Raw genomic sequence first — 26935 nt, 5'->3', positions numbered from 1 at the left:
TGCAATGCCCATCATCTTCACTACAAGTTCGTAACACTCTCCGTCTGAGTCAGTGTCATCTGTTGGGTCGTTTGATGATGTTATTAAGACTACCTCTTCTTCACCCTCGCCAATGTCTGTGAACGTCTCTTGGACTGCTTCACCTTCTTCTGCTCTTTCGCTCGGTGTGTTATCTTCAAACGGTTGGACGATGTCTCCAATTGTCTTTGCTGGCTCTTCATTCCCTTCTGTTGGGACGAGATCTGATGATGTTACTGAGACTACCTCGCCTTCTTCCCTGTCATCAATGTCTGCTGAAGCCTCTTGGACTTTTTCACCTTCTTCTGCTCTTTCGCTCGGTGTGTTATCGTCAAACGGTTGGACGATGTCTCCAATTGTCTTTGCTGGCTCTTCATTCCCTTCTGTTGGGACGAGATCTGTTGATGTTGCTAAGACTACCTCGTCTTCTTTCCTGTCATCAATGTCTGTGGACGCCTCTTGGACTGCTTCACCTGATTCTGCTCTTTTGCTCTGTGCGTTATCGTCAAACGGTTGGATGATGTCTCCAATTGTCTTTGCTGGTTCTTCATTTCCTTCTGTTGCGACGAGATCTGAAGATGTTACTGAGACTACCTCGCCTTCTTCACTGTCATCAATGTCTGTTGAAGCCCCTTGGACTGATTCACCTAGTTCTGCTCTTTCGCTCTGTGCGTTATCTTCAAACGGTTGGACGATGTCTCCAATTGTCTTTTCTGGCTCTTCATTCCCTTTTGTTGGGACGAGATCTGATGATGTTACTGAGGCTTTCTCGCTTTCTTCTCTGTCATCAATGTCTGTTGAAGCCTGTTGAACTGCTTCACCTAGTTCTGCTCTTTCGCTCGGTGTGTTATCTTCAAACGGTTGGACGATGTCTCCAATTGTCTTTGCTGACTCTTCATTCTCTTCAGACACATCAATGATGCTGTCACTCTCATCTGTGTTGGACGTTGCTGTCTCGGATGGAACTCTATCTTCATCTGTATTCTTAACCAAGTCAGGAACCGGCCTCTCAGGTCTCTTCTTTGTTGTAGTCATCTGAGTGGACAGTTTTTCTTCTATGTTTGCCACAAGATCTGGACCAGGTCTTACGTTTGCTTCTCCTGTTGCCAATGTTTCTTCTGTGGTAGGTTCAGCTCCTGAAGTCTTCTCCACGTCTTGGGAATCATTATTAGCTTCATGTTCTGTTGTTGTTCCAAAGTCATCCTTGTCGTAAGACGTCTTCTCCACAGTTGGTAGAACCAAGGTTGGTAGAACAGGGTTAGCTTGGAAGAACTCTATGCCACTTACGATAGTTTCCATTTGAACCTTGTCTTCTGTTACTGATTTTGTCATGACCTTGCCTTCTAAATTTTCATCCGTGTCAATGACCATTTCAAATTCTTTGGCCTGTGTTAGTGGCTCAGTGGCGTCAGCATCTTTTGATTTCTTATCCGTATCTATAACAGGTGTTTCGTCATGTGGTGCTTCACTTTTTGACCGAAGGACCTCTAGATCAACGTTCTTCTGCATTTTTACATTGATATGAGAAGTCTTAGATCTCAACCCTTGTACTATAGCGCTGGAAGTCTCAGGCACTTTCTTTACTTCCATGTAATTATTCAGCGTTCCGAACACGTTTGGCACCATCGGCTGAAATAACGGAAAGAAATGAATTTCGCTGGAGAGGAAATATAGTAGCAGTGATAGCTGTAATACATATGCAGGCAACATCTGTTGATGTGTTTTACTATACTATTAGAAAGATTTTGTACCTAGAAACTGATATGTCTGACTAAGAAGCATATATGCACGTTCAAACATGGATGTTGTTGTGTTGGATACATTTTGTCAAAACACATTTGTACACATTTTCTTTTTACTAAATCATGTAATTGCATGAAATCAGCCAATAATGTAGCTTTGCTAGGAACGGTTGGCTTCCTCTCACACACCACAATGTTTTTGACTTGTTTCTAGACATCAGCCATGGCAATACCTTAGACTTGTCACAGAACCATCTTCTGCCTCCTCTGTATTTATATTCGTAGTATCCACAGGGTAGGTCAAGGCACACACTGTTTTCTAACTTCTTCTTACTGGCAGGAAAGAAACAAAAATTTAATCATGCAATGATATCAAATGGTTAAATTATGTTTTACGAAAAAACGGAAGATCATATGCAGTTCAAAAAATCTTGCTGCTTCCAGGTCCTAAATACAATTTCTTATCTTGAAAGTTCATCTGCGTTGGTAGATATCATTATGAAGCAAGTTTAAACTGTAATTTCCAACACAGGAAATTGGACTCAACAGAGACGGGGGGCGCCACAGACTTTCTGCAACCTATAATCCACTGCTATTGAACGGAGTCACGTGTGTTATCTGCGTGACGTCACGGAAGCGGTAGATTGTTCATTCCTTGACAAAGACTGGAGTTGTACAGTCGAAAATTTGGGTGAGTCCAATTTCTTGTGTTGGAAATTACAGTTTAAACTTACTTCATAATACAATTTCTTAGTTTTTTTTACTTATGAGTACAATCATTGTATAGCTGTTGTGATATTTGAAATATTGTCCTCTATGACAGACAGTTCACAATAACATATCTAAATGTCTTTAATGTGCTCAAATATGATTAATTACTTCCTTTTCAGATCCCAATCCCGGCTCCAGTCGTCCCATGACCCACGGAGCACCACGTCATCAGCTATCTCCCCGTCCAACACCAACTTCACGGCAACGCTGTCTGTTACCGCCGTCTTCTGTGGAAGAAGGGTTTTCATATTTGACTGATGACTAAAGTCACCTATCTGTAAGTTTATGTACATCTATTTTACTCAGAAATACCTAGCGCTAGTGTTCCATAAATTCTTACTACACATGATAAAAATCAACATACACTTTTTAAATATCAAGACTACATATGCATAGCGAGAGCGGTCTACGTTTATGCTACTAAGAAAGAGCTAACGCTAGTGCTTCATACATTATTACTACACACAATTAAACACATACATGTATTTCAAGTATTAGCCCGAGATTAGGTATACGTAGCGACAAAGGCGAAAAGGTTTCAATCTTTTAACAATTTTGATCAGAATATCATACCCTCACGACTAACATTTAATAGACTAGAAAGGTACCATTTGCAAAGCAAATGCATAATGTTTACCTTTGCATATGGTCTGCTCTGTTAATTCGTACTCAAACAAGGAGTCTAAATCCCTCCTGCTATAAAATGCAACAAGGTGTAACCCAACACTAGTTACCATGGTAACAGACAGTCTGGTTCAGGTCAATGACCTTTTTGGTGTGGAGAAGAAGAGGAAACGTAGCAAAAACAATGTTTTCCTTCGGTTAACATAATTATTGCACGCCTTGTGATGATGGTGTTTAGAATGAGAACATTATTCTAAAAAAACATGGTTTCATTAATTTGTTAACAGAGCAGATATATTCTTACCTTTACTGCACTTGACAATGTGGTCGGCAGACGGCATGGTTTTTGCGTTGTTTCTGCCATCTTGATTTGTGACTTTTCGTCACTGCACGAAATACAATATATTTTTACATTCATACCATACCCACCTTATCAAGGCAAATCAATAAAAGTAACATCTACTTGACATATTCTTATCAACAGATATATGTCATCTGATGACCAGTTGCACAATGACAAATAGGTTAACCGGCCTTATTACCTCCATGAAAAATGGAGGTATTGTTTTTGGCGCGTGCCTAACCGGTTTGATTAATGAGGTTCTCCCTCTGGAATAGACTACATGTACTGAGTTGATATCTATTACAGCCTAACCTATTTCAGACCAAAGGTGCTACTGTATTAGCTTTTTGTTGAAAACAAAAACCTGTGTTATTTTGTTCTGTACTGTAGTATAGTGTACTGTGTAAAAACATTTACAAAAACTCATATATTTCATGGAGGTTTGAGATCTCCGAATTCTTGTTGAGTGAAGTGTTGCCCATTGGTAAGCACACGTACACTGCGAGGGCTTAAGTCAACAGACCTGAAAAACTCGCTAGATATGTCAGCAATAAATTCTCGTAACGAACTGCACCACAAAACAATAAAATAAGCAATTTGCTATATATGTGAAGTTATAATTATAGTCTTTCATATTATTCAGTGCTATTTTACAACGCCGAACTTGTCTATGTCTACAATTGGTCTGTCTAGATTTGTTTCTCAATAGATGATTATCTGTTAGTCATGTGGTTATTAGATAGGTGACCTCTCAGCTTATGGTCTATAAAGCGTTTTTGACCTTCTTCTAAGGACATTTGGTCACGTATACATGGTACACTAACCAGTACATGTGGGGAGGGGGGGCGTAATGTTTTTCGGCGGCCGGGCTTCTTTAATTATGACCTTGACCCTTCTTTCTTCATGATTCTTACTCTCAACGTCTTAAACCAATAGGAGGGTCTTTAGAGGCGCCTGAAAACGTAGAAAACGTTGTAGTCTTTCGTCACAACATCTGCTCGGTTATATACTATTCAGTGCAGAGACCTATAAGTATAACTTGACGTTGCGGCTAATCCCTATGCATACACAGTGTAGCGTAAATCTAGTATTCTTGCCACGTCGTTATCAAAGCATAGCAATGTCTCTTACTTGACAGGCTGAAAGGAGATAAAAGTTTTCCATTAAAAGAACTAACAGCTGGTAATGACATTGATTCAACTTACAAAATACACTAGTATGCATTCACCACATACAGTCATAATACGTATATAGGATTTTCACTAGGTAAAGTCGTACCTTTTTCATTGCCACGGCACAGAACTAACAGCTGGTAATGACATTAATTCATACAAAATACACTATACTAAGTATGCATTCACCACATACAGTCATAATACGTATGTAGGATATTCAGTAGGTAAAGTCGTACCTTTATCATTGCCACGGCACGAAGCAGTGGTGTGCTTTCACCACGTGGATAGAAGAGGCTGAGACTGGGCCCAGGCACATGATAAAGTACATTTATCACATCCAGACGGCACGTAGTCCACGAGTTCACACTCAGGCTTATCTGGAACCCATTTGGCACCGGAGGCTAACGCTATAAACACCTCACTGGAACGTCAGTAAGGCCACAGCAAATAATTTGTATGGATGACATCATCGCGCATTAATTTTTGCCTGATTATGAAAAAAAGAAATTTTGTTGCCTTCTGACAGTGGTCAACATGCCGAATTTGTATGGATGACATCAGCGTGCGCATTAATTTTCGCCTGATTTTGAAGAAAAAAAGACATTTTGTTGCCTTCTGACAGTGGTCAACATGTCGAAAATGGGCAAAGATTTCTGTTACCATACCGGAACGTGGATGGCAGATAAATATGAAGACAGGAGACAAGACAAGGTTTTTATTTATTGTTTTGTCTTCTACTATCTTTGATGCAGTGATGTATTTCATTCTTTTTTATGTGATGCTGGCTGTGTATATTTGATGTTTCCACTGAAAACCATTTTTACAATGATAGAAAACTTATCACAATATAGTTATCATTTCTTGTTTAACAAGGTTTATGATGTCAAAATTTGAAAATGTAGGAATCTTGGTTTTTTTTGCCAGCCTTGTTTCTTTTCGCCCTATCGCATGTGATGTGGAGTCTGTGGTGGATGTCATCCATAAAATGTACTTGCCGTGGCCTAATTATCCTATATATGGTGACCGTCATATACTTATGCATAAGAATGTGGATATCCCGTATGTGGTTTCCATATATTTGTGCCCGACGTGAAATCGTATACAACCCGTACAGGGATAAAATAGGTTAATATTCTAATAAAAGTACAAGGCAACAACCCATCGACATGCATGACATTGTAACCGAGGTTAGGCCCCACCGACTTAATTTTATGGATGACATCCTCTGAAGACCCCCAAACTAGTGCGCGCGGGCGAATAAAAAAAATTCCGGATAAAAAGAAAAATTCTACTAAACCACAGGAATACAAAGCTGGTATTGTGAATTTGGGGCAGTACTTAGCCACGTATGCTGGCTTAGCCAACACATGCTGGCTTTTTGCGGAATTTATGAATCGGCACTGTACTTATGTACGGAGTTCTTGAGTCGTGGAGCTTCGGTAGCCTGGGTGCCCGGCTTCGTATTGGCGCTAAACCACCAGGGCCTACCCAGGCCTAGAGCCAGGCCAGAGCGTCGGCGGACGTGATCTTTTTTTTTTCTTTTTTTTGAGAACAGGTGAAAATCAATGCGCGCGCGGATGTCATCCATAAAATTAAGTCGGTGTAGCCTTACAAACATGCTGGGCTAGGGTAATGTGTTGTCTAGTAGACGACATTGTTATTGACAACTGCCTTTATTGGTGATTACAAGTATTGATGGATGAATGGATGGATGGATGGTATGACTGATGGATGGATGGATGGAAGGAAGGAAAGAAGGATAAATTGATAGAAAGAATTTGTCAGACTGATCGCACACTGATCTTCATTTTGGGTACAGTGTACGACATATACAGACACATTCCGAGCGCACCATATATACACGGACATCACTACGTCACTGATGATAGTTCCAGACGCTATGAGGTCATTGACCTACCAGCTTGTATACTGTATGTTATGGATATATATGAAGAAATAAAATATTTGTGTTCGTGACATTCTTATTTTCAAGAGTATGTAACTGCATAATCATGTATTGAATAATCATAAACACTACATTTGACATGCCTCGCTTTAACAATTTATTTCTACTCAACTTGCAGTACAAGTAATAGGAATAGTCACAGACATATACAGTTGGCAGTCTCGTTGACTTTGGTAAAAATGTGATGACATTGCTCAGATCATTGCCCTATATACTGTCCTCTTGTCGTCATGGGTTATTCTACTCCATTATAGCTAGATTTAATCTTTGCCACTTCAATATTTTCATGTCCTCTATGCCTTCGTGTGAACTGCCTTACAGGTAGAAGCAGTATGTGAGAAGTAATAGCAAAGAGAGCAATACACCATTTCAGAAACGATAGGACTATTTTAATTGCATATACGGTATTTTTTTATCAAGTACTGCATCATGTACAAGTAAGTATACAGTACATGGTGATGCATGTTCATAATGGTTTAGTTGGCTGGCCGATTGCACGTATTGTCTTGTTGGGTCAGGGCATTCTGTTATAAGTACATGTACATAGTATCACTGGATAGGCCATTCCCTTCGTGGTTTCATCTGAACTGGTTTGATTTGATTGATTGATTTGCACAAATAAAAACATCAATCTACAAATGCAAAACAAAGAAATAAAAGCAGTATGCAGGAGGAGAAAAGAAGCCTGTATAAGGCTTGTACAATGTCCTCCCCCTAGAAACTTACCAAATATTAATCATGAAGTTGACAAATAACTAATACTGGTTATATATGAACGACCATGCCCACATTGTTAGCGTCATAAAAAGGAAGGCTGCTTCATAAATGGTTAAAAGATGGGGCGTTTCTGAATTATGCATGAACTCGATGAAATGCATTGGTCAATAGAAAAGGATGACAGTCATTAATATAATAATCATCATCATTTAATGATTTCCCCAACAATGGCTCAATCCAAAATAAACCACACACTTGAATTTAGAGGATAAAACAACTGCTAAAGATCATGACTGTAGAAAAGCTTTCAACTGACATCCGCCATCTTTCCGACGGCAGGTACGACACGGTTATCACGTGACCTGGAGGTTAAAGTTCAAGGAGGTCACACACACTTGTCATACCCCAGATCACGATGAAACTTATCATGCTGCCTTTTTTACATTGCCAAAAAGACTGAGCATCGCTACGAACATTGACATTTAAAGAATCAATTGTCAACAACTAATTAGAGCTTGCAGCCTGATGTCTAAGTGCATCTGGCATTTCCCAGAAAAACAGCAGTTCAGTATTCATGACTTTCACACTTCCCATAATGCCTAGTAAAGATCACGGATATGACGTATGACCACCCCCCTCCCCCTTCCTCGATGTAATATTTCCAACAAGTTCTATCGATAAACCTGGTCTACTATATTGTTTTGAATTATTTATGTAGTATAAAGCGCATGCCATAATTGCATTTTTGTTGGAATTAGAGAAAAATGGCATAACTTCTATCGTTCTACCTTCTACCGAAGACTCTCCTACTCGCGCACGGTCGCATTACTTATATCCGCTTCTTACGTCATATCCGTGATCTTTACTAGGCATTATGGGGAGTGTGAAAGTCATGAATATCGTCAGTGTCAATCTGCAGCGTCTATCAGTAAAGATAATGTAGTTTTTTATTCCTAGTAGTCCGTCAGGGTTCTCTTGCCCCAAGGTTTCGCCATTTTCGCGGGCGTCGCGGCGATGTCAATAGAGTTGTTGAACGTCCCGAAACTGTTGGAAACAATCGGCTGAAAAGAGAAAAAAATAAGTTGGCAAAACTTAAATGATGAAAGCAAAATGATATAATGTAACTTGAATGTCATTCCTTTGACTTGAAATGTAAGTACAATGTAATAGTCCATTTTAAGGATCCCACTGCATGCTGGGAGTTGTGGGGCATTATGGGTAGCACTAAGGCCATACAATCAATACTATCGCAACAAAGTACGCATACACTGCTTAGTAAACACTATAATGCTTTTAATTAGTTGAACTAGAACAGCTGTGTTTACCTTAGTCTTGTCGTAGAACCAGGTGTTCCCGGTACGGAGTTTATACTGGTGCTGACGACAGGGCAAGTTCAGGAATACACCGTACTCATTCTCACTGCTGAAAAACAGAACAGAGAAAAAAGTCACAGATGTAACAGAGCATTTCTTATGACTTTTGCCCCCCCCCCAATAATTTGGGATATAGATGAAGGACTTTATTGCACGACAATTGCACATGGTACAATGTATGGCAAACTATATAAAGAGAGTAAAAAACAATGAAATAAGTGTATTGAATAAGACCTAATGCCAAATGAAACCTAATTTATATCATAGTTATTCAAATAATAAGGGATAGCACAAGTCTTTGATAAAAATAAAATCCAGAGATTTGGGTTCCATCCCCGCTTGGGTATGGGGTTTCAATCTTTATTTCAGATGGGGACGTGTATGGGATGCGTCAGACGTTAGCATCATATGTAACATTAGATAATAGGTATCTTACCTCTTTTTAAGTTTCCAGGACCGTGTCCATCCGTCCCACGAGCCTGACACGAACACGTCTCCCCTCGCCTCCCCCGTCCAGCCCAACCTCACCCGCTTACTCTCCTCCAACTCTGCCCCCTCCTCAGCCGTCATGTCTATGGAACCCTTCACTCCACCCTCTGCTGGCACTTTCAGTACGTTATTTATTGTCCCAAAGGCGTTACAAAGTGATGGCTGTGGAGAAAAACACCAGTATAAGTGATACGAGATACGAGTAATAGCAACAGAGGCCCTATTCACCAATTTCACACTTCCCATAATGCCTAGTAAAGATCACGGATACGGATGGGATATGACGTAAGAAGGGGATATACGTAATGCGACCGTGGGAGTAGGAGAGTCTTCGGGAGAAGGTAGAACGATAGAAGCTCTAATTCCAAAAAAATGCACTTATGGCATGCGCTTTATACTAGATAAATAACTCAGAACAATATAGTTGACCAGCTTGTCGATAGAACTTGTTGGAAATATTACATCGGGGAAGGGGAGGGGGTTGGTCATACGTCATATCCGTGATCTTTACTAGGCATTATGGGAAGTGTGAAATTGGTGAATAGAAACTGAACGTTTGCTAAAACCAGATTCTTTACAACAACAAAGTCGTTCCAGTCCTTCATCAGCAAAGATTTCATAGCATATTTATATGAAGTCGATCTCAAAGACGCACAGTTATATTGTAGGGTGTTGCTAGATACCTAACATTACTACACTATGGGAGGGTTAAAGGAGACCATCTACATCAAGGCGTATTGACATTTTGGGACCGGGACGGGGGGCGGTATAGACTTATTACAACCTTTGACCCAGGCATATCCTAGTCCTCTGTGATTTAGCCAATTCAACACAACACATTGCCTACTACAATTTCATGTCAGACTCTGTAGACCTCTAACGATGTCACGATGTATATACCTTCTTTTCGTCGTGAATCCAACTGTTCCCCACTCGGTACTTATACTCGTGTAGCCCGTATGGTAACATGACGGACACAGTGTACACTGCGTCTTCACTGCGACGAGAAACAGAAAGATTAACTCACAAAGAGGGAAAAGTATGAGTCCAAAGTTATTTAAGTCCTCGTATTTTGTTCTGTCTTTCAATGAAAATGTTGATTCACAAAGTTGATCGTTGGATGACTATTAAAGTTGATTGATTTACAAAACTGGAACAACATTAGAAAAGCAACATGATCTACGGAGCCATTTGTTAGACTATCCAGGATTTCGTGCTTTTATCCAAAGCCATACTCAGGAATGGTTCTGGATGGCCCATGCATATCCAGAAACATGCACCGGTACGTTCTTGGATACGGAGAGACTATCCAGAACTATGCCTGGTTCTAACCTGACTCTAGTCACAGAGGCTCTGGACACGATACTTACCCCTTGTTCAGTTTGAATGACTCCTTCCATCCGTCCCAGGAACCTTGTACAAACACATCACCCCTGGTCTCCTCCTTATGCACCAGTCTGAACTGGGTATATTCAAACAACGGGATCCTCTCTGTCGTATCTTCTGTCAATATTTCGTGAATTGTCTTGTAGCATGGCTCCACTTTGTGGGTTGTTGCAATTTGCTTGACAATTTTGTCCTCTGGTGGTATTTCGGTGTGAATGTCCTTTTCAGACACCTCCACTTTTTGTGGTACTGTTTTTTCAACTGTCGTGTCTTTTGGCGGTGTTTCTGTGTGGATTTCTTCTTTTGGTTGAACTTCTTGTTGTGGCACAGGTTCCTCGACAGGTTTCTCTTCTTGTTCTGTTTCTATGTGAATTTCCTCTTTTAACAGTTCAACCTTTTGTTGTACTGCCTCCTCAGTCGTTGTGGTAGTGTCTGTCGGTAATGTTTCAACGTGATTTTCCTCTTTTGACCCTTCCACTTTTTGTGACGCTGCCTCCTCAACTGCTTTGTCTTCTGGTGGTGTTTCAATGTGAGTGTCCTCTTTTGACACTTCCACTTTTTGTGACGCTGCCTCCTTAACTGTTTTGTCTTGTGGTGGCGTTTTAATGTGAATGTCTTCTTTTGCCACTTTTTGTGGCGCTGCCTCCTCAAAGTTGTCTTCTGGTGGTGTTTCCACCTGAGTTTCCTCTTTTGCCCCTTCCAGTTTCTGTGACGCTGTCTCTTCAACCTGTTTGTCCTCTGGTGGTGTTTCAACGTGAATTTCCTCTTTTGATACTTCCACTTTTTGTGACGTTGTTTCCTCAACGGTTTTGTCTTCTGGCGGTGTCTTAATGTGAATTTCCTCTTTTGACCCTTCCACTTTTTGTGACGCTGCCTCCTCAACATTTTTGTCTTCTGGTGGTGTTTCCATCTGAATTTCCTCTTTTGCCACTTCCACTTTCTGTGACGCTGTTTCCTCAACTGTTTTGTCTTCTGGTGGTGTTTCAATGTGAATTTCATCTTTTGATACTTCCACTCTTTGTGACGGTGCCTCCTCAACGTTGTCTTCTGGTGGTGTTTCAATGTGAATTTCCTCTTTTGACCCTTCCACTTTTTGTGACACTGTCTCCTCAACGTTGTCTTCTGGTGGTGTTTCGATGTGAATTTCCTCTTTTGACAAGTCCAATTTTTCTGGTACTGTCTCCTCAACTGTTTTGCCTTCTGATGGTGTTTCAATGTGAGGTTCCTCTTTTGACACTTCCACTTTTTGTGACACTGCCTCCTCAACCTTTTTGTCCTCTGGTGGTGTTGCAATGTTAATTTCCTCTTTTGACACTTCCACATTTTGTGGCGTTGCCTCCTCAACTGTTTTGTCTTCTGGTGGTGTTTCACTGTCAGTTTCCTCTTTTGACACTTCCACTTTTTGTGACGTTGTTTCCTCAACATTTTTGTCTTCTGGTGGTGTTTCGGTGTGAGAGTCCTCTTTTGACACTTCCACTTTTTGTGACGCTGCCTCCTCAACGGCTTCGTCTTCTGGTGGTGTTTCGATGTGAGTTTCCTCTATTGCCACTTCCACTTTTTGTGACGCTGCCTCCTCCATTATTTTGTCTTCTGGTGGTGTTTCAATGTGAGTTTCCTCTTTGGACACTTCCACTTTTTGTGGCGCTTCTTCCACAACTGCTTTGTCTTCTGGTGGTGTTTCAATGTGAGTTTCCTCTTTTGACACTTCCACTTTTTGTGAAGCTACCTCCTCAACCTTTTTGTCCTCTGGTGGAGCTTCAATGTGAAGTTCTTCTTTTGGCCTTTCCGCATCTTGTGGTTGTACTGCATCCTCAGCCGTTTTGACTTTGGGTGTCGAGTCAGTGTGGATTTCCTCTTTTGACACTTCCACGTTTTGTGGTACAATTTCCTTGACTGTTTTGTGGTCTGGAGCTATTTCAACCTGAATTTCCTCTTTTGGCATTTCAACTTTTGGCACTACCTCTTCAACTGTTTTGTCTTCGTCTAGCGTTGCTTTAATCTGAATTTCCTCTTCTGACTCTGTCTCTTTTTGTGGTACCCTCTCCTCAACTGTTTTGGATTCTAGGGGAGTTGCAATCAGAATGTCCTCTTTTGGTATTTCCGCTTTTTGTGGTTGGACTGCCTCTTCAACTGTTTTGTCTGTCTGCTGTGCTTCGGTGTCAATTTTCTCTACTTTTTCTTGAACAGTCTGTTCGGCTGGTTTGTCCTCTGCTGTTGTTTCCGTGTGAATTGACACTTTTTGCTGCACTGTCTCTACAACTGTTTTCTTTGCTGCTGGCTCTTCGATGTAAATTTCCACTTTTGACACCAACAGTTCTTCGGACACCGCCTCTGCAATTGTGTGGTCTGCAGGTTGTGTTTCAGTGTGAATTTCCTCCTCTTTCGAAAATTCCACTTTTAGTTCCTCAATTGTTTTGTCTATTGGTGGTTTTCCAGTAGGTATCTCTTCTTTTGCCACTTTTTCTGGCTCTGTTTTTTCAACTGTCTTGTCTTCTGGAGATGTTTCAATGTGTATTTCCTCTTTTGCCGATTCCACCTTTTGTATCACTAGCTCCTGGACTGTATTATCTTTTGATGATATTCCAGTGTGTATTTCCTCTTTTGTTATTTCCACTTGCTGTGCACATGATACTGTTTCCTCTGGTGGTGTTTCAGTGGGAATTTCTTGCTTTAAAGCCTCCACCTGTACCTCAACTATTTTGTCTGTCAGAATTGTTTCAACAACCGTCTTTTCTTCTACAGTGTCTTCTGTATTTTTCTCTACCACATCAGTTGGCGGCAAACTTTCCTTGACTACCTGAGCATACGTCTTCTTAACGCTTTCCATTGCAATTGTCGCAGGTGGTTCTTCTGATGTTGGTTCTTCGGTGAATGTCTTACCCTTTGCCTTCTCAACTTCGCCTGGATCATTCTTCTCAGTAGTTTCTAATTCTACCATGATTGTATCTGTGGTAATCTCTTTCGTATCAGTGCCTTGTATTTCAGTTGGCAATGCCAGTGGTGCTTCAGTCTGGTCAGTGTCGCACGGTGTTACAGCCGTGTCTGGGGCAACCTTTCCAACAGCCTCCTCTGGTGGTGATATGTCAGTTTTGTCAGGTAACCCCTCAGACGTGTCTATAACAGTTGTATCCCCAGGTCTTGGTGTTTCGGAGGAAGGTGCTTCTTTTGTTGTGACCTCCTCAATCGTTTCGTCTTGTGTTGGAACTTCTGTTGTGATGGCATTGTCCAGATCTGTCGGGGCTTCTTCGTCTGTTTTCTCTTGCGGTTGAACTTCTGTTGCATCTTTCTCTTCTGGTGCAGCAACTGTGTGTTGCACTGAGATTTGAATTGTTTCGTCAGGTGTAATATCGTCTCCAGACTTCTCATTCAAAATTGGGGCAGCCTGAAGAACTTCTTCATTTACCGACTGCACCACGGTGTCTAAGGCAACCGAGTCAAATGTTTCTTCTGGTATTGCCGCCTTATCAACATTATCCAGACTAGGCCCATCTGATGGTTCATTCTCAGATGCTACTTTTTTGGATGCATTCTGATCTTTCTTCTCGTCCATGTCCCTGGCAACATCTTCAACTTGCTCTTCTTGTGCTGGTGTTTCGGTAGAAACATGTCCTGTGTCTGCCTCTTTCACAACGTCCGGGACAGGCTGTTCTATAGGCTTATAAACTTTTTCGCCCTCTGATAAACTTTCCGCTACTGTAGTTTGATCTCCTGAAGGCTGCTCTAAAGTTTTTGGTGTTGGTGCTGGTTTGAGATCACCCTCATCTTGTGCTTTCTCCTTTGGGGTGACCTCTTCTTGAACTCTTTCATCTGATGTCAGGTCCTTTTCTTCTGAGACTTCTGTTGCCGACTTGACTTCTATTGCTGATTCTGTGGCCGCCTTGTTTTCTGCTCTCTTGGCGTTATCTTGGACAGGCGCTTCTTTAGATTCCTTTTCCACACCTGGGGCAACTGTTTCAGACAAATTTGTTGTTACTGATGGCGTTTTGTCTTCTGTCTTGGTGTGTAAGTCCGCGACAGCCTTTTCCAGGGTGTCCTTGAGTGAGGGCACTTCGGTCGGGCTCTCTGTTCTCTCTGATGCATCTGGAACAGCCTGTTCCTCTGACTCGGTCTGTGGTGGAACTTCCGTTGAGACCGTCTCTTCAGACCCTTCGGACACAGTTTCTCCAACTGTCTGATCTGCCGTTTCTGAGACCGAAACGGCTGTGGCTTGTATCTGTGTTTCTGTGGAAGAACCACCATCCGACTTCTCAGCTGTGCCATGTGCAATCCTCTCTTTTTCCTCAGATTTTGCTTCCGTTTCTTCTGGTTTTCTTGCGACAGGTTGCTCCCCTGATTCAACCTCTGATTCGACAACTAACTCCTTTCTATCTTCTCGGACATCTTCAGTCGCTGATTCCTGTTCTGCCGAACTTTTAGATGAGTCCTTTTCCTTTGGCTGTTCATTGACATCTTCAGCAACTTCTGAAGCTGTTTGAACTTGCGATGTTGCTTCTGAATCAACAGTGGCCACGTCTGCTAGCCCACTGAGGTCTTCTGATGCTGTCTCCTGAAGAGTCGGTCTGATTGGAGGTATTTCCGGTGTTCTACAGATACAGGTCACAGGCTCATCTCTACGTGGTTGCCGTGAATCGGTTTTCTCAGGACCCTTGTCTCCATGGGAGGTCTGTTTTGAAGTGAATGGAGGCATTTCTGGCGTCATACAGATACTCATCAATGAGTCTTGTATGATGAATTCTTGCCGTGTAGAGCCAGTGTCCGTCTCATCCGCTGTCTTTCCTTCAACGTCTACCGACGAAACTTCGACATCTTCTTTTCCAGAGTCAGCCTGCTCTACTTCCTCAACCCTGTCCTCGCTCGATTCTTTCTCCTCCGACACTTTGGCAAGAGCCTGCTGCAGGGTTTCAACATCGAGCTGAGTGACCACGTTCGTACCTTGATCGGTAGTAGCGGAGGCACCTTCCGTTGCTTTGACTACCTGAAGGTAGTTGTTGAGCGTTCCAAAAACGTTTGGCACGACTGGCTGGAAAAAGAAGGAAGTATTTTTCACTGTAGGACCCAGACAATTACCCTTTAGAACTTTTATTATAAAGCCCACAATGTTGACAACGTCCATATACTAGTACATGCCCTATTCCCTTTTAGTGGCTATGTTGAAGTGGTACAATGGCAAAAAAAAGAAGTACAATGACTGCATGTAGTGAAATGCAATGTGGTTCTAAAGAGCAGAATCCCTTCTAGCCGCAAAATCTAGAATACCCTTTGGTTGTTCACTGTACCTTTGTTGTGTCACAAAACCACGTCTTGCCAATCTTGTATTTATATTCGTAGGGTCCACAAGGCAGGTCAAGACTCGTTTCCAGTGTGTCCTCTCTGAAAGATGAGGGTAAGTAAATTTGAATACACTGAAGTAGAGAGAAAGATTGCTTAAACTAAAGAGGTATCATATATTATTATAGTTGAAATACCGTTGGTCATACATACTGCTTATCGAGGTGCAGTGGGCTGGAATAAACTCCCACCCGGTGTTAGAACTGCACCGTCGATACAGATGTTCAGAACACTGTATGCTCAGTTACGTGACCTCAGACTTCCCTCCCTTAATACGACCTGGCATGACCCCGATTAGGAGTAATGGATCACGTTTATGATATTGTTTTTGGTGTATATATTGTTGTATTTCCGTGTATATATGTGTCGTACCCAGGGCCACTCTGTAAAGCAGTGCTATGACACTGAGTAGTGCCACCCTGGTAAAAGAATAAATAAATAAATAAATAAATAAATAAATAAATAAATAAATAAATAAATAAATAAATAAATAAATAAATAAATAAATAAATAAATAAATAAATAAATAAATAAATAAATAAATAAATAAATAAATAAATAAATAAATAAATAAAATAGCCAACTTCTCTTACTTCTTGTCCAGTTTTGTGGCTCGGCTCCAATCGTCCCACGACCCCAGAACAACCACATCACCGCTGGTCTTCCCTTTCGAATTCAGCACAAACTGCACAGGAACGCTGTCCGTTACTCCAGTCTATGGATGAGACAAGTTTGATACATGTACAATCTTGACAACAAAGCAATTTGAGATCATAGTAGCCCCCCCCCCTCAACGCAGTAATATCACCCTCTGGCGAAGCATACAGAAACTGCACAGCAAAAATGATACGTATATACACACGAGCAGACAGAGAATGATAAACACTGAAGTCTCTGTTCAGGTGCAGTACCTTTCATTTCTAATCAGCTATTTTTATTATTTGCGTTTAGTTTTGCAACAGCTTCTTCCTAACAATAAGGTCACAACGATAACTGAATTTGTTTTCAGACAGTAGATTTGACTATGACAGATTGTGTACAAATGATGCAATATAGGGGAAAGTGTAAGCACGAGGCAACAGTCGTTTATTTACATACATAGAATAACTCTTCTATTTTAAGCTCTCACCTTGACAGCTGCACTTGACCCTGCGGCCGCTAGAGGGCTGAATTGCTCTGGCCTGTCCGCCATTTTGAATCGTGACCTTTGAGCACTAAAGACAAAAATAAGCAAGTAAACGTTATTTTATTTTCATTTGCGCTTAGGTGATTTTGACTGTTGTTTTGAAATACATAGCATTACTTAGTTTTGGACAATGTCTCAAAAATTATATGATAAACCATACACTTATATTATATGATGCAACCCTACAACTGACAATAGTTGCTGGCCAATACAATCATGACAGTGACATAACTAAAATATGTATTGTATGCGGCAGTACCTACAGCCAATTGCTCATATTACACATTTCTAGATAATTAGAATACTTTCCTACAGATGACATCGATACAATGTCAAGAAAATCCCTGAAAACTAATGTAGAAATTTTTACATATAAGGTACCGAAAATGCAGCGAACGAAAAGACTGTCAAATAGATTTGTTTTAGATTACTTTTCTATGGAATCTCAGTCGTGACATTGACTTAGTCACAAACAGCCATAAACTTGCTTGTGTCAAGTTCATTTGATCATTGATACCTCTCTAAGAAAATAGATGTCCTCGAAATGATGCCATCTTAAGCCAGTTAAAAAAAATCTTGATATCCCTCTGTGTACACTTTAACTTATCAAGCATTGAGATGCATAATGTTTTGCAAAACAGACATCTGTATGGAATTGCAATCCAAACCGTAGATCATTTTAGTGATGTTATTACTTAACTCATTTTACAATTTATTTGTTTATCTATCCATTCAATTCAATTTTTTGTTGATTTTCAATGGGGCCCAAAAATAAAACAAATTGGTACATAAGTTACATAACAGAAATTAAACATAAATCATATACTAAAGAAAATAACATTGGTCTATTGCCCAGTCGGCTACATGTTTAGAACGCTAGTAGAACCAGTTCTGACCAGCAGAATCCGGTTCTGTTATTTACACAGTAACACGACCCGTCCACTGCCGCCGACCTTCTGAGGTCGTACGAGCTCATCCACATCTCCGCAATAACAAGCAAGTCTGAACTCTTAACTAGTGAGCTATAAACAGTGAGGCCCGTGGTGTAGATGAAATAACATAAATAAACTAACGTTACAGCAAAGAAACGAAGTTTTCCCATGAAATAGTAAGTTTATATCTCACCTACATCACCAAACTGTCTAAAAGATATCTTGTCATAGTTTGATTATTTTTCTATACACTCTATTTGACTTTTGGTAAATAGAACTTTATTGCACGACAATTGCACATGGTACAATGTATGGCAAACTACATAAAGAGAGTAACAACAATAAAATAATTGTGTGGAATAAGACGAATGTCGAATAAAACCTAACATATCTATATCATAATTATTCAAATAATAGGGGATATTACGAATAGAATTATATTCCTTAGAATCTCTTACAATAGTAATCCTTACTAGCTACATATACATGATCATAAACATATCGATATGCCAAAACGTTAGAGAAACACTCACCTGTATATCTAGTAAAGTCCTCAGCACTGAGAAGTGAGGATCTACTGGCGTTGCCTGGAGTGAACAGGCTAGTCTGGGACGGGGGCCAACATACATAATGACAAATATTTACTCCATGCGGACGTCAGAGTGTCTACAGGCACGACCGAGGGTTACTTGGCACCTCATGTTGTCGAAGCCTAAGGAAGTATCGGTGGATTCCTGATGTGGTTATACTTAACACTTGGTTATGTTCTGCGTCATCGGGCATAGGTTACATGTTGAGAGGCCTTGACAAGGACTAGACATACGTATGGTGGTCAAAACATGTGTAGAAGTCATTCAAAAATAAGGTCGTCAGAAATGGTAGACTTCATCACGTTTTGCATGCTGATGTCTTTTTAGAGAGAGAGAAAGAGAGAGGGAGAGAGACAGACAGGCAGAAAGAGTAAAAAACATACCTTCATTTCAAGAGTTTAACATTAGCATCTGAGTTGGTAAATTATGAAAATTAAACTACTGTTCTAACCTCCAAAATAAATGACTAACCGGAAACAAACTGACAAAAAATTCACGTTTTTCATAAGGAAGACTGAAAAAATTCCGTAAAATTGGTAAAATGTAGTCAGCCACCTGTGAGGTTCGAACTCACGACCCCTGGTTTACGAGACCAGTGCTCTACCTCTGAGCTAAGGTGGCTGATGTGATGCAGGCTGGCAGACAGACATACAGACTATACGGAGAGACAAGCAAGCTTTACTCATTTGAGTTGAATTAGCACACGTTTTTATTACTCCCACATCTGTGTAGTATGTACCATATCTTTTGATTGTTGCCAGTATTGCTTATAACATAAAACTACAAACTATGTCCATCACCACGTGCAAGCATTAGCACTATGGCATGGGTACCGTACATGGCAACAGATTCAAAAGTTGCAATTGCATATTCAAATTCAATATCATGATCATGCCATATGCAGTAGCAGCATACCATTTACACGTGGCAGCGTGTCATCACCAGTGCTCTTTGTCGACATAGCACCATATATTTTGCATTGCGTTCAATCGTAGTTTTATCTTATAATAGTACCTATAGCTATCTGAGTATCCTACAAATGTTGACGAGTTAGAATAATATACTATCTCTATGAATCGCAGTCAACGACTGTTCCTTCTTTGGTTACCCAAACTCTAAGTACGGGATTGTTTTCAAATACTTTTTTTCAATAGATGTATTGCAACTAGCAGTTCGCAAGGGTAAAAGCGGGCAAAATTCTGCACAAGTGAGCATCGAATTTATATGTATACATACTTTCATCACAGTTCTCATGTGTTTTTAGCGTATGTTTCTTTCGTTAAAGAAACGTTTCTGTGATGAGCCTGTAATCGACACTGACTCCATAAACAACAGTATGAACCAGGAGTATTCATATCCCATATTCCTCGAGGTCATCGTCGATGCTTCGGATGTACCAAGTCTCCACTTTTCTCTGATCTGAAGAAAAATAGAGGAAGAAGAACAAGAGAAAAAAATAATCAAAAGGCATATTTGACACTTCATGATCATATAATGAAAAAGATGCGTAATAAATGTTGAATGTTTCGCAATAATATCGCAAGTTCCTACCTTTGTAACTTTAATAAGTTGCATGATTCAGCCTCTAAAACTTTCTTCCTGCAAAAGTCTTTTGGCTGCAAGGAAAGAAATTGAAAATCAGAAGTTACGATGTACATCTTGCCAGGGCAATGTTTTTTTTTTTTGAGGTGTTCAAGAATTCCTTCTTTTTTTTTATTCGTCAATAAACATACAATATACAATGTAGTGAACCATCCCTTACCTAATAATAATAATCATAATGATGAGATAATAACAATAATAATTCAATTCATATCTAAATGGGCAATGGTGTTTGGGACTGCATCACTTTTATTGCAGCGCCGCCTAACGGCGTGAACGAAAGTCCAGTCAATATTGCCCTGACGAAAGTATAAAAAATTCCGATTGTGGTACAAGAACTCTCATATCCAATTGTTGATACATGTATAGTTGTGATGAGTGAACGTAAAATCTATACCACTAACTATTTGTAAGGAAAATAGAGCAGTGTAATGCCTACAGGAGGAATGCTAAAGGAGACACAGTACCGAGTTTCTGCCTGGCCATTTTGGGATGAGACCTTGTCGTCCACAGTTTTAGCCGCCGTCTTGGCTGTAGCCTGTGCCGTGGCCACGCGTTTCTGGACGGGCTTGGGCTTTGTCATAGGAGGTTTGTCAATGGTTGCCCTCGTCTTCGGCGGTGCTGTTTCAGGCTTCCTAACCGCCCCTCCAGCGGTTCCAGCTACGGGCTTTCCTGTCTTGTCTCTTACACGTTTCTGTGGGACTTCTGGGCGAGCTCTCATGCTAGGAGGAGCTGTGGTTGTCGCTTTGTGTGGGGCTGTGTGAGGAGGAACTCGAGAGGTGGCCGTCTTCGACTGTTGCAAGCGTTCCACGCCAGAGACATCTTTGTCTGCCACTTTGGTCATGGGTCGAGGTTCTTGATTGCCTGCACCTGGAGCAGTGGCTGTCGCCTCTTTAGCAGCTTTGGGTGGAACTGTCGGGGGAACTCGGTTTACAGTGCTCTTCGACATTGGGCACGTCTGTTGCACGGACTCCACACCAGAAACATTTTTGATCAAGGGTCGCGGCTCTGGATTGAGAGCAGTGGCTATGGTCTCTTTTGCAGGTTTAGGTGGGACTGCAGGAGGAACCCGATAGGAAGTGGTCTTTTGAGGTCGTAACTTTTCTTGCATTCGCTCAGGGACATCAACCGGCTTGGACTGGGGCTCTACACCCGAGAAATCTGCTTTCCCGTTAGCCTGATCGCTGTGACCATTGCTCGTAGGCTTAGCATTCTGATTCAATTCACTGGCTGGTTCAGGCTTGAGGACCTCCTGGATTTTGGGCGTTGCGACGTTGGTGGAAGCGGTAGTCGTCTTGTGTTCGTAGATTTCTTTGGCCGTCTTGTTCAGAAGAATCGCCTCGGATGCTTGAATAGCCGGTCCGTTCTTTCCGTTTGGGACTGCCTTCTCTGGAGTCCCATTGGTGCCGGATTTGGTCGGACCATTACCATTGGAAGCCTTCACGACGTTGACCAGATTGTTCAGGGTCCCAAACGAGTTGAACACCGTCGGCTGTGTAAGAAAGAGGATCAACAAAAGTGAGTGAGAATGCCTTAACGCATGGCATTATACGCTTGTGACGTCATAAGAGGTCAAAGGTTATTGGAAGTCGATATCGTCTCCTGGCTCTAGTCTTTGTTTGCAATAAAAGGTTCCTTACCTTTCACAAGAAAAAGTTACTCATCACGCAACTGGGTAAGACTTGAAAAAATGTTAGACGTTTCAAGTAGTATCCACTACTTTTCGTGGGTGACTAGGGGACTCTGAAGTGCTTGAGGCCCTTACCTTGGTTTCATCGTGGAACCAGGTGTTGTTGACCCGGAATTTGTACTCGTGTTGCCCGCATGGGATCTTCAGCGCCACGCTGTACTCACCATTCCCACTGGAAAACAGGATACAGTGCATGTAATAGAAACGTTTCTTGGGGTCGACGTCCAAGACCTCGAGCCGCCAAGACGCCATTGTCATCCGTCAGTTAATTTACGGATAAGTGACTTTTGTGTTGTTTCAAAGTACTTTACGCATGGCTCTCATCTTCTACTTAGCTTATTAGTCAAATCCCCTTAAGTCGGCTGTGGCGTATAGAGCCATGTTAAATGCCAGCAGAAGGCCATGGATTCGAACCCTGGACCTCTAGGCTCTTAAGATCGTTCAACTACTCTAAAGCCTACAAATGTTGTGTTTCCTATAGGTCCGACGTGAGTCCTCAACAAAAGAATTGTAGGTAGGTAGGGATTCTTTATTCAACTCATAACACGGTACAATTGATTAACCTAGGGTCTGTCCGTGGCACAACTAGTAGAAATATATCTTTGTAAGCTGTAGAGATACTACCAGTACCCCTCCTACCTCCTGTTGAGTTTCCAGACTTTGCTCCACCCGTCCCAGGAGCCCATGACGCCCACCTCCCCGCTGATGTCACCACACCACACCAGCCGCACGGCCGGGGCCTCGGGCATGTCCGGCTGGAGAGAACAGACATAAAGCCTGGCTATTTCCTATAACCACCGAAAGAGGATATTTAAAAGGTGGCTATAGGACATGATCAGGCCCTATGAAACCGTATTGGTTATTTTCTATAACGACCGATTGAACCGCCGAGTGAGCGCTAGCGAAAGAGACGATTTAAGACAGCGAAAAACAGGCGAGTCATTAACGTTATTATAACATAGCATATCCAATTTCTTTTAGTTCGTGCTCGATTGCTAATTGCAGACGGATCAAACTCGATTAAATTGGATTAAGGGTAGAGATAGACCACTAAAAAACGACAAAGTCTTACCTTCAGCGCAGTAACCATATGGTCGTGCCAGTTGGCTGTAGTTCGCCCTCCGTTCGCTGATGGGAGTGACGCTCTTGATGTCTCTGCCATCTTCATGAATAATCGACATACATTATAATCAACATACAATATAAACATACATTTGTCACAAAGCTATTAAAAGTACTTTCAGTGACGTTAGGCTAAAAGTTTACTAAAATCCCTCATTTATTGAGGGGTGGCAGCAAGCTTTTATAATCCTTCCTGTCAATATGATATGTATATATTTATGTATAATGTAAAATTTGAAATGTCACTAGCGCAGATTTAAAAATGGAATAGTCCGTTGCGTAATTGTTCTTGCTACCAGACAGCTTTTGTGGAGTCCCGGTGTGGCCGTTATTGTAAAATCGATGTTGTAAATTAAATTCACGTAGAATCCGATATCGGATCGCCCTATTTTGACTTTGACAGTGATTTGAATATTTTGTTTAACAATATATGAATCTTTACATATAGATAAAAAAAATTATTACGTTTTTAAGTTGCATAAGGAAATATTTTGGAAAAGATCTCGAATAAACCTCAAATTTGACATTTTTCCAGTTTATACCAAACAAAATGCACTGAGAGCGAATAATATACAAACTATTGGATCTGGATGGTAAAAATTACAAAATGAAGCAACAACTGATTATTAGAATCGCAATTGAACCACCTATTTCTGTCTGCGTGATCCTAGCCAGACATCACGTCAATAAAACCATTTATCTGTATTATATAGTACAGCAAACGACCTTCCGGTCATTGACATGGCATAAATGTAGGCCACACGTAGACACGCACGTAGACACGTACACATAGCCTGGGTACCATCCTACTTGTATGCCGGGGCTCCCACACTCGCTTCCCTAAGAAGTACTTCTTAGGGAAGCGAGTGTGGGAGCCCCGGCATACAAGTAGGATGGTACCCAGGCTAACGTACACATAATGCTTAGGTCACATTTCCAAACCGGGGCCCGGCCGGGCTGTTTGTATGAACGAAAGATTAACAATCCATATGAAGAGTATATAGAAATAGTGCCCGTGATTATTATCAAAAACGTTTCTGTGTTTTGTTGTCTCTTATATCGTACTTTTCGTTCCCAAAAGCTGTCCGGCCGGGCCCCGGTTTGGAAATGTGACCTCAGCACAAACTCGATAACATTTATTACACATGACAGGACTGTGAACGGTTAAGTCATCTCAACCTAAATGAAAGATCTTCTGACTGAAAGATACTGTAGAAATCATGACCTAAATCTAATGAAGAAAATTTGAGGTCCGAATATTTGTGATAGTACAGTAGGTTATGTCCAGATAAAAGGGTTATGTGTACATAAAAGGGTATGGAAAGTTGTGTCTAGTCTATGGAATTAATAATGAATGTTCTGATGGCACGTACACCACAACAACATTGTCCAGTATGAGTACAACATAAACTGTTATCCTCGTGGTTTATATAATTATAGTCACATAGTTATGATATTATATTATATTTATATAATTATGAACCGTGGTGGTCATCCACGTATAACACGTAAAACTTCAAAGCATTGTTTATTTTTCGTCTTAAATTTGAAATCTTTAAGATAGAGAGATGTTGGGAACGAAAATTATTGGGATGTAATCCTAGGAATTGCAAGCATCAACATTTAGTTTTGAAATGTTTTAAAATACTAAATACTGATTTCAATATGATTCTAAATAGCTACTTTCTCGTGCATAAAATCTATACTCTTTTATATAACCATGCAACAAAAATTAATAATAGAATTGAAGTTCTAGCTTGGCATGTCAGTTAAAAATCGGCTCGCGTGATACGATGACAACCATTGATGCAGACATTTGACTGGTACAGCGATAAATCGCAATCCCACAGGCGGAACACGACAAGTATCTGAAAGGCTTAGAAATGAATTATGTATACCTTTAAAAGTACAGCTGGCAAAACAACCATGAAGCATTTTTTGCTACAACGTAAAATATCGATAAACCAAACCTATGCAAACAATCACAACTGCGTATGGACCATCTGGCCATTGTAGCCACTTTTTGCTGGTCTGTTGCATTGTCATTGCCATTCAGAATCTTTATATCTAGCATATTGTTCAGCTGCATTGTATTAAGTGGATTGGACTGGAGTAGACGGGTCCATTCCGTGAACAAGGTTGATGGAGTCAACCAAAAAATTTGGGTAAGTCCCAATTCTGTAATCTATTCAGTGTTAAAGCTTAGTCTTTATTTCATAATGACTTGTACCAGCACAGATGAACTTTCATGCTATGGATTGTATTAATTTAACATTTTTTATGTCCCTGGCGTTTTTGAGATTTACAGATACAATTGACTTCAAATGTGGAAAGAAAACTGGTTGTTCTAAAGCACCACACAGCCGACTCATATGTAGGTCACAATGATCTATATAATGCTGCTAAAAACCAAATCGGTTATCCTTGATCTAGAATTTGGGTCGACTGTGCTAGTGACCGCCTGTCGCGCACTAAATACGCCACAAACGCGACTGTCTGGAACCTTAAAATACATATACAAAACAATTCACCAAGAGGCCACCCCCTTATGTTTCTTTTCTCCACATACTGTGTCGTGTCAAGCATCCAAAACTGGAAATAACCGGTTAAACATCTGGTCTAAACTGGTTCGACCGTCTAACGCATTGAACTAGAAATATTAAACATCGCTTTGTCAAACATTGTTATAGCTACAGGATCGTTCTGTGACTCTGTATAATAATTATATGATTTCCTACTAGTTACAAGGACTTTATTACATATTCACGTCCTACATAGGCCAAATGCACTAGGTTAGATAACTAAGGTATTAGGTTAGGAGAGAGAATTACTAGATTACTTCACTGCGTCTATATCTACAAGGTATCTTCTCTTGTGTAGAAAACTATATGTTTTTAATTATATTTTCGTAGTTCATTATTGTCATCTAATGCTTGAACAATTCTCCTACATACATTCAATAATCCTGCTATGTAAGAATATAAGATATTAAGAGAATATGTAGATATTAAAACGGGAGACGTACCGTAAGCGGGATCGCCCGGTGGTCTTCAGAGTCAGGTACACTCACACCACTTCGCAGAATTTTCTGGACCAGGTCACGTGGCGTGATGCATAACGCTGATACGTCACACTGACCCAGTAACGTTGCCAAGCATGTTACACAATGGCGTGAAGGTCACGTGCGGGCATACTGGCCAAATATCACGTACGTATCTACCACAAGTAGACTTGACAATTATGTGTGAGAAATAGACATATAGTTTTACATAGAAGTCTTTAATATTATCTTTATTGAAACATTTATTGAATATTTTTTATTTGCATGTTCTTGCCCAGATGGGCTAAATGCTCAAATGTGACCAAAAGTAGTCGAAAGGATAAATAATATGTCTGAGTATTGCATACTGAAACGCTATATTCTAATGCAAAGTGCTAGGATTCTATATATTACAACTGTTACAATACTATATATGCTACCTATCATCTACTGTTAGTTGCCCTTTCTTCTCTCTTTTTGAAACATCTGAAAACATAATTACATAGTTTGTCTACTGTACATTCGTTCTTGCATGACATCAAGTGTTTACGCATGACATCAAGTGTTTAATAAAATAAAATAAGATAAAATAAAATAAAATAAAATAAAATAAAATAAAATAAAATAAAATAAAATAAAATAAAATAAAATAAAATAAAATAAAATAAAATAAAATAAAATAAAATAAAATAAAATAAAATAAAATAATAGAAAGAAAATAGACGAATAAGAAACGAAAAAAAATAAAAAAACAAAAAATAACAAAAAAATAACAAAAATAAAAAAATAAAAACAAAAATAAAACAAAAATAAAAAAAATAAAGAATTAAAAAATTAATAA

The 26935-nt window shown here is 40.4% G+C and overlaps 1 protein-coding gene and 1 non-coding gene across 2 annotated transcripts; both read right to left on the bottom strand.

The window, feature by feature from the left end:
• Positions 1-8309: 8309 nt before the first annotated feature.
• Positions 8310-23094, bottom strand: LOC109479468 (titin homolog). The gene is made up of 12 exons (XM_019781432.1): positions 23005-23094; positions 22572-22687; positions 22008-22104; positions 20710-21734; positions 17062-17146; positions 16526-16647; positions 15881-15974; positions 10589-15624; positions 10119-10215; positions 9166-9380; positions 8682-8778; positions 8310-8417 (listed from the first exon to the last, which is right to left on the bottom strand). Exons 1-12 carry the CDS (start codon positions 23092-23094, stop codon positions 8310-8312), a joined length of 7182 nt encoding a protein of 2393 aa, XP_019636991.1.
• On the bottom strand, positions 19190-19261 carry Trnat-cgu. The gene has a single exon. It is a non-coding gene; the product is annotated as a tRNA-Thr (tRNA).
• Positions 23095-26935: the final 3841 nt, after the last annotated feature.

The sequence above is a fragment of the Branchiostoma belcheri genome, unplaced genomic scaffold (genome assembly GCF_001625305.1).
Source record: "Branchiostoma belcheri isolate BF01 breed outbred unplaced genomic scaffold, Haploidv18h27 scaffold49, whole genome shotgun sequence".
NCBI lineage: Eukaryota > Metazoa > Chordata > Leptocardii > Amphioxiformes > Branchiostomatidae > Branchiostoma > Branchiostoma belcheri.
The sequence above is the reverse complement of the archived record's forward strand: the minus strand, read 5'-3'. Positions and strand labels throughout refer to the sequence as shown.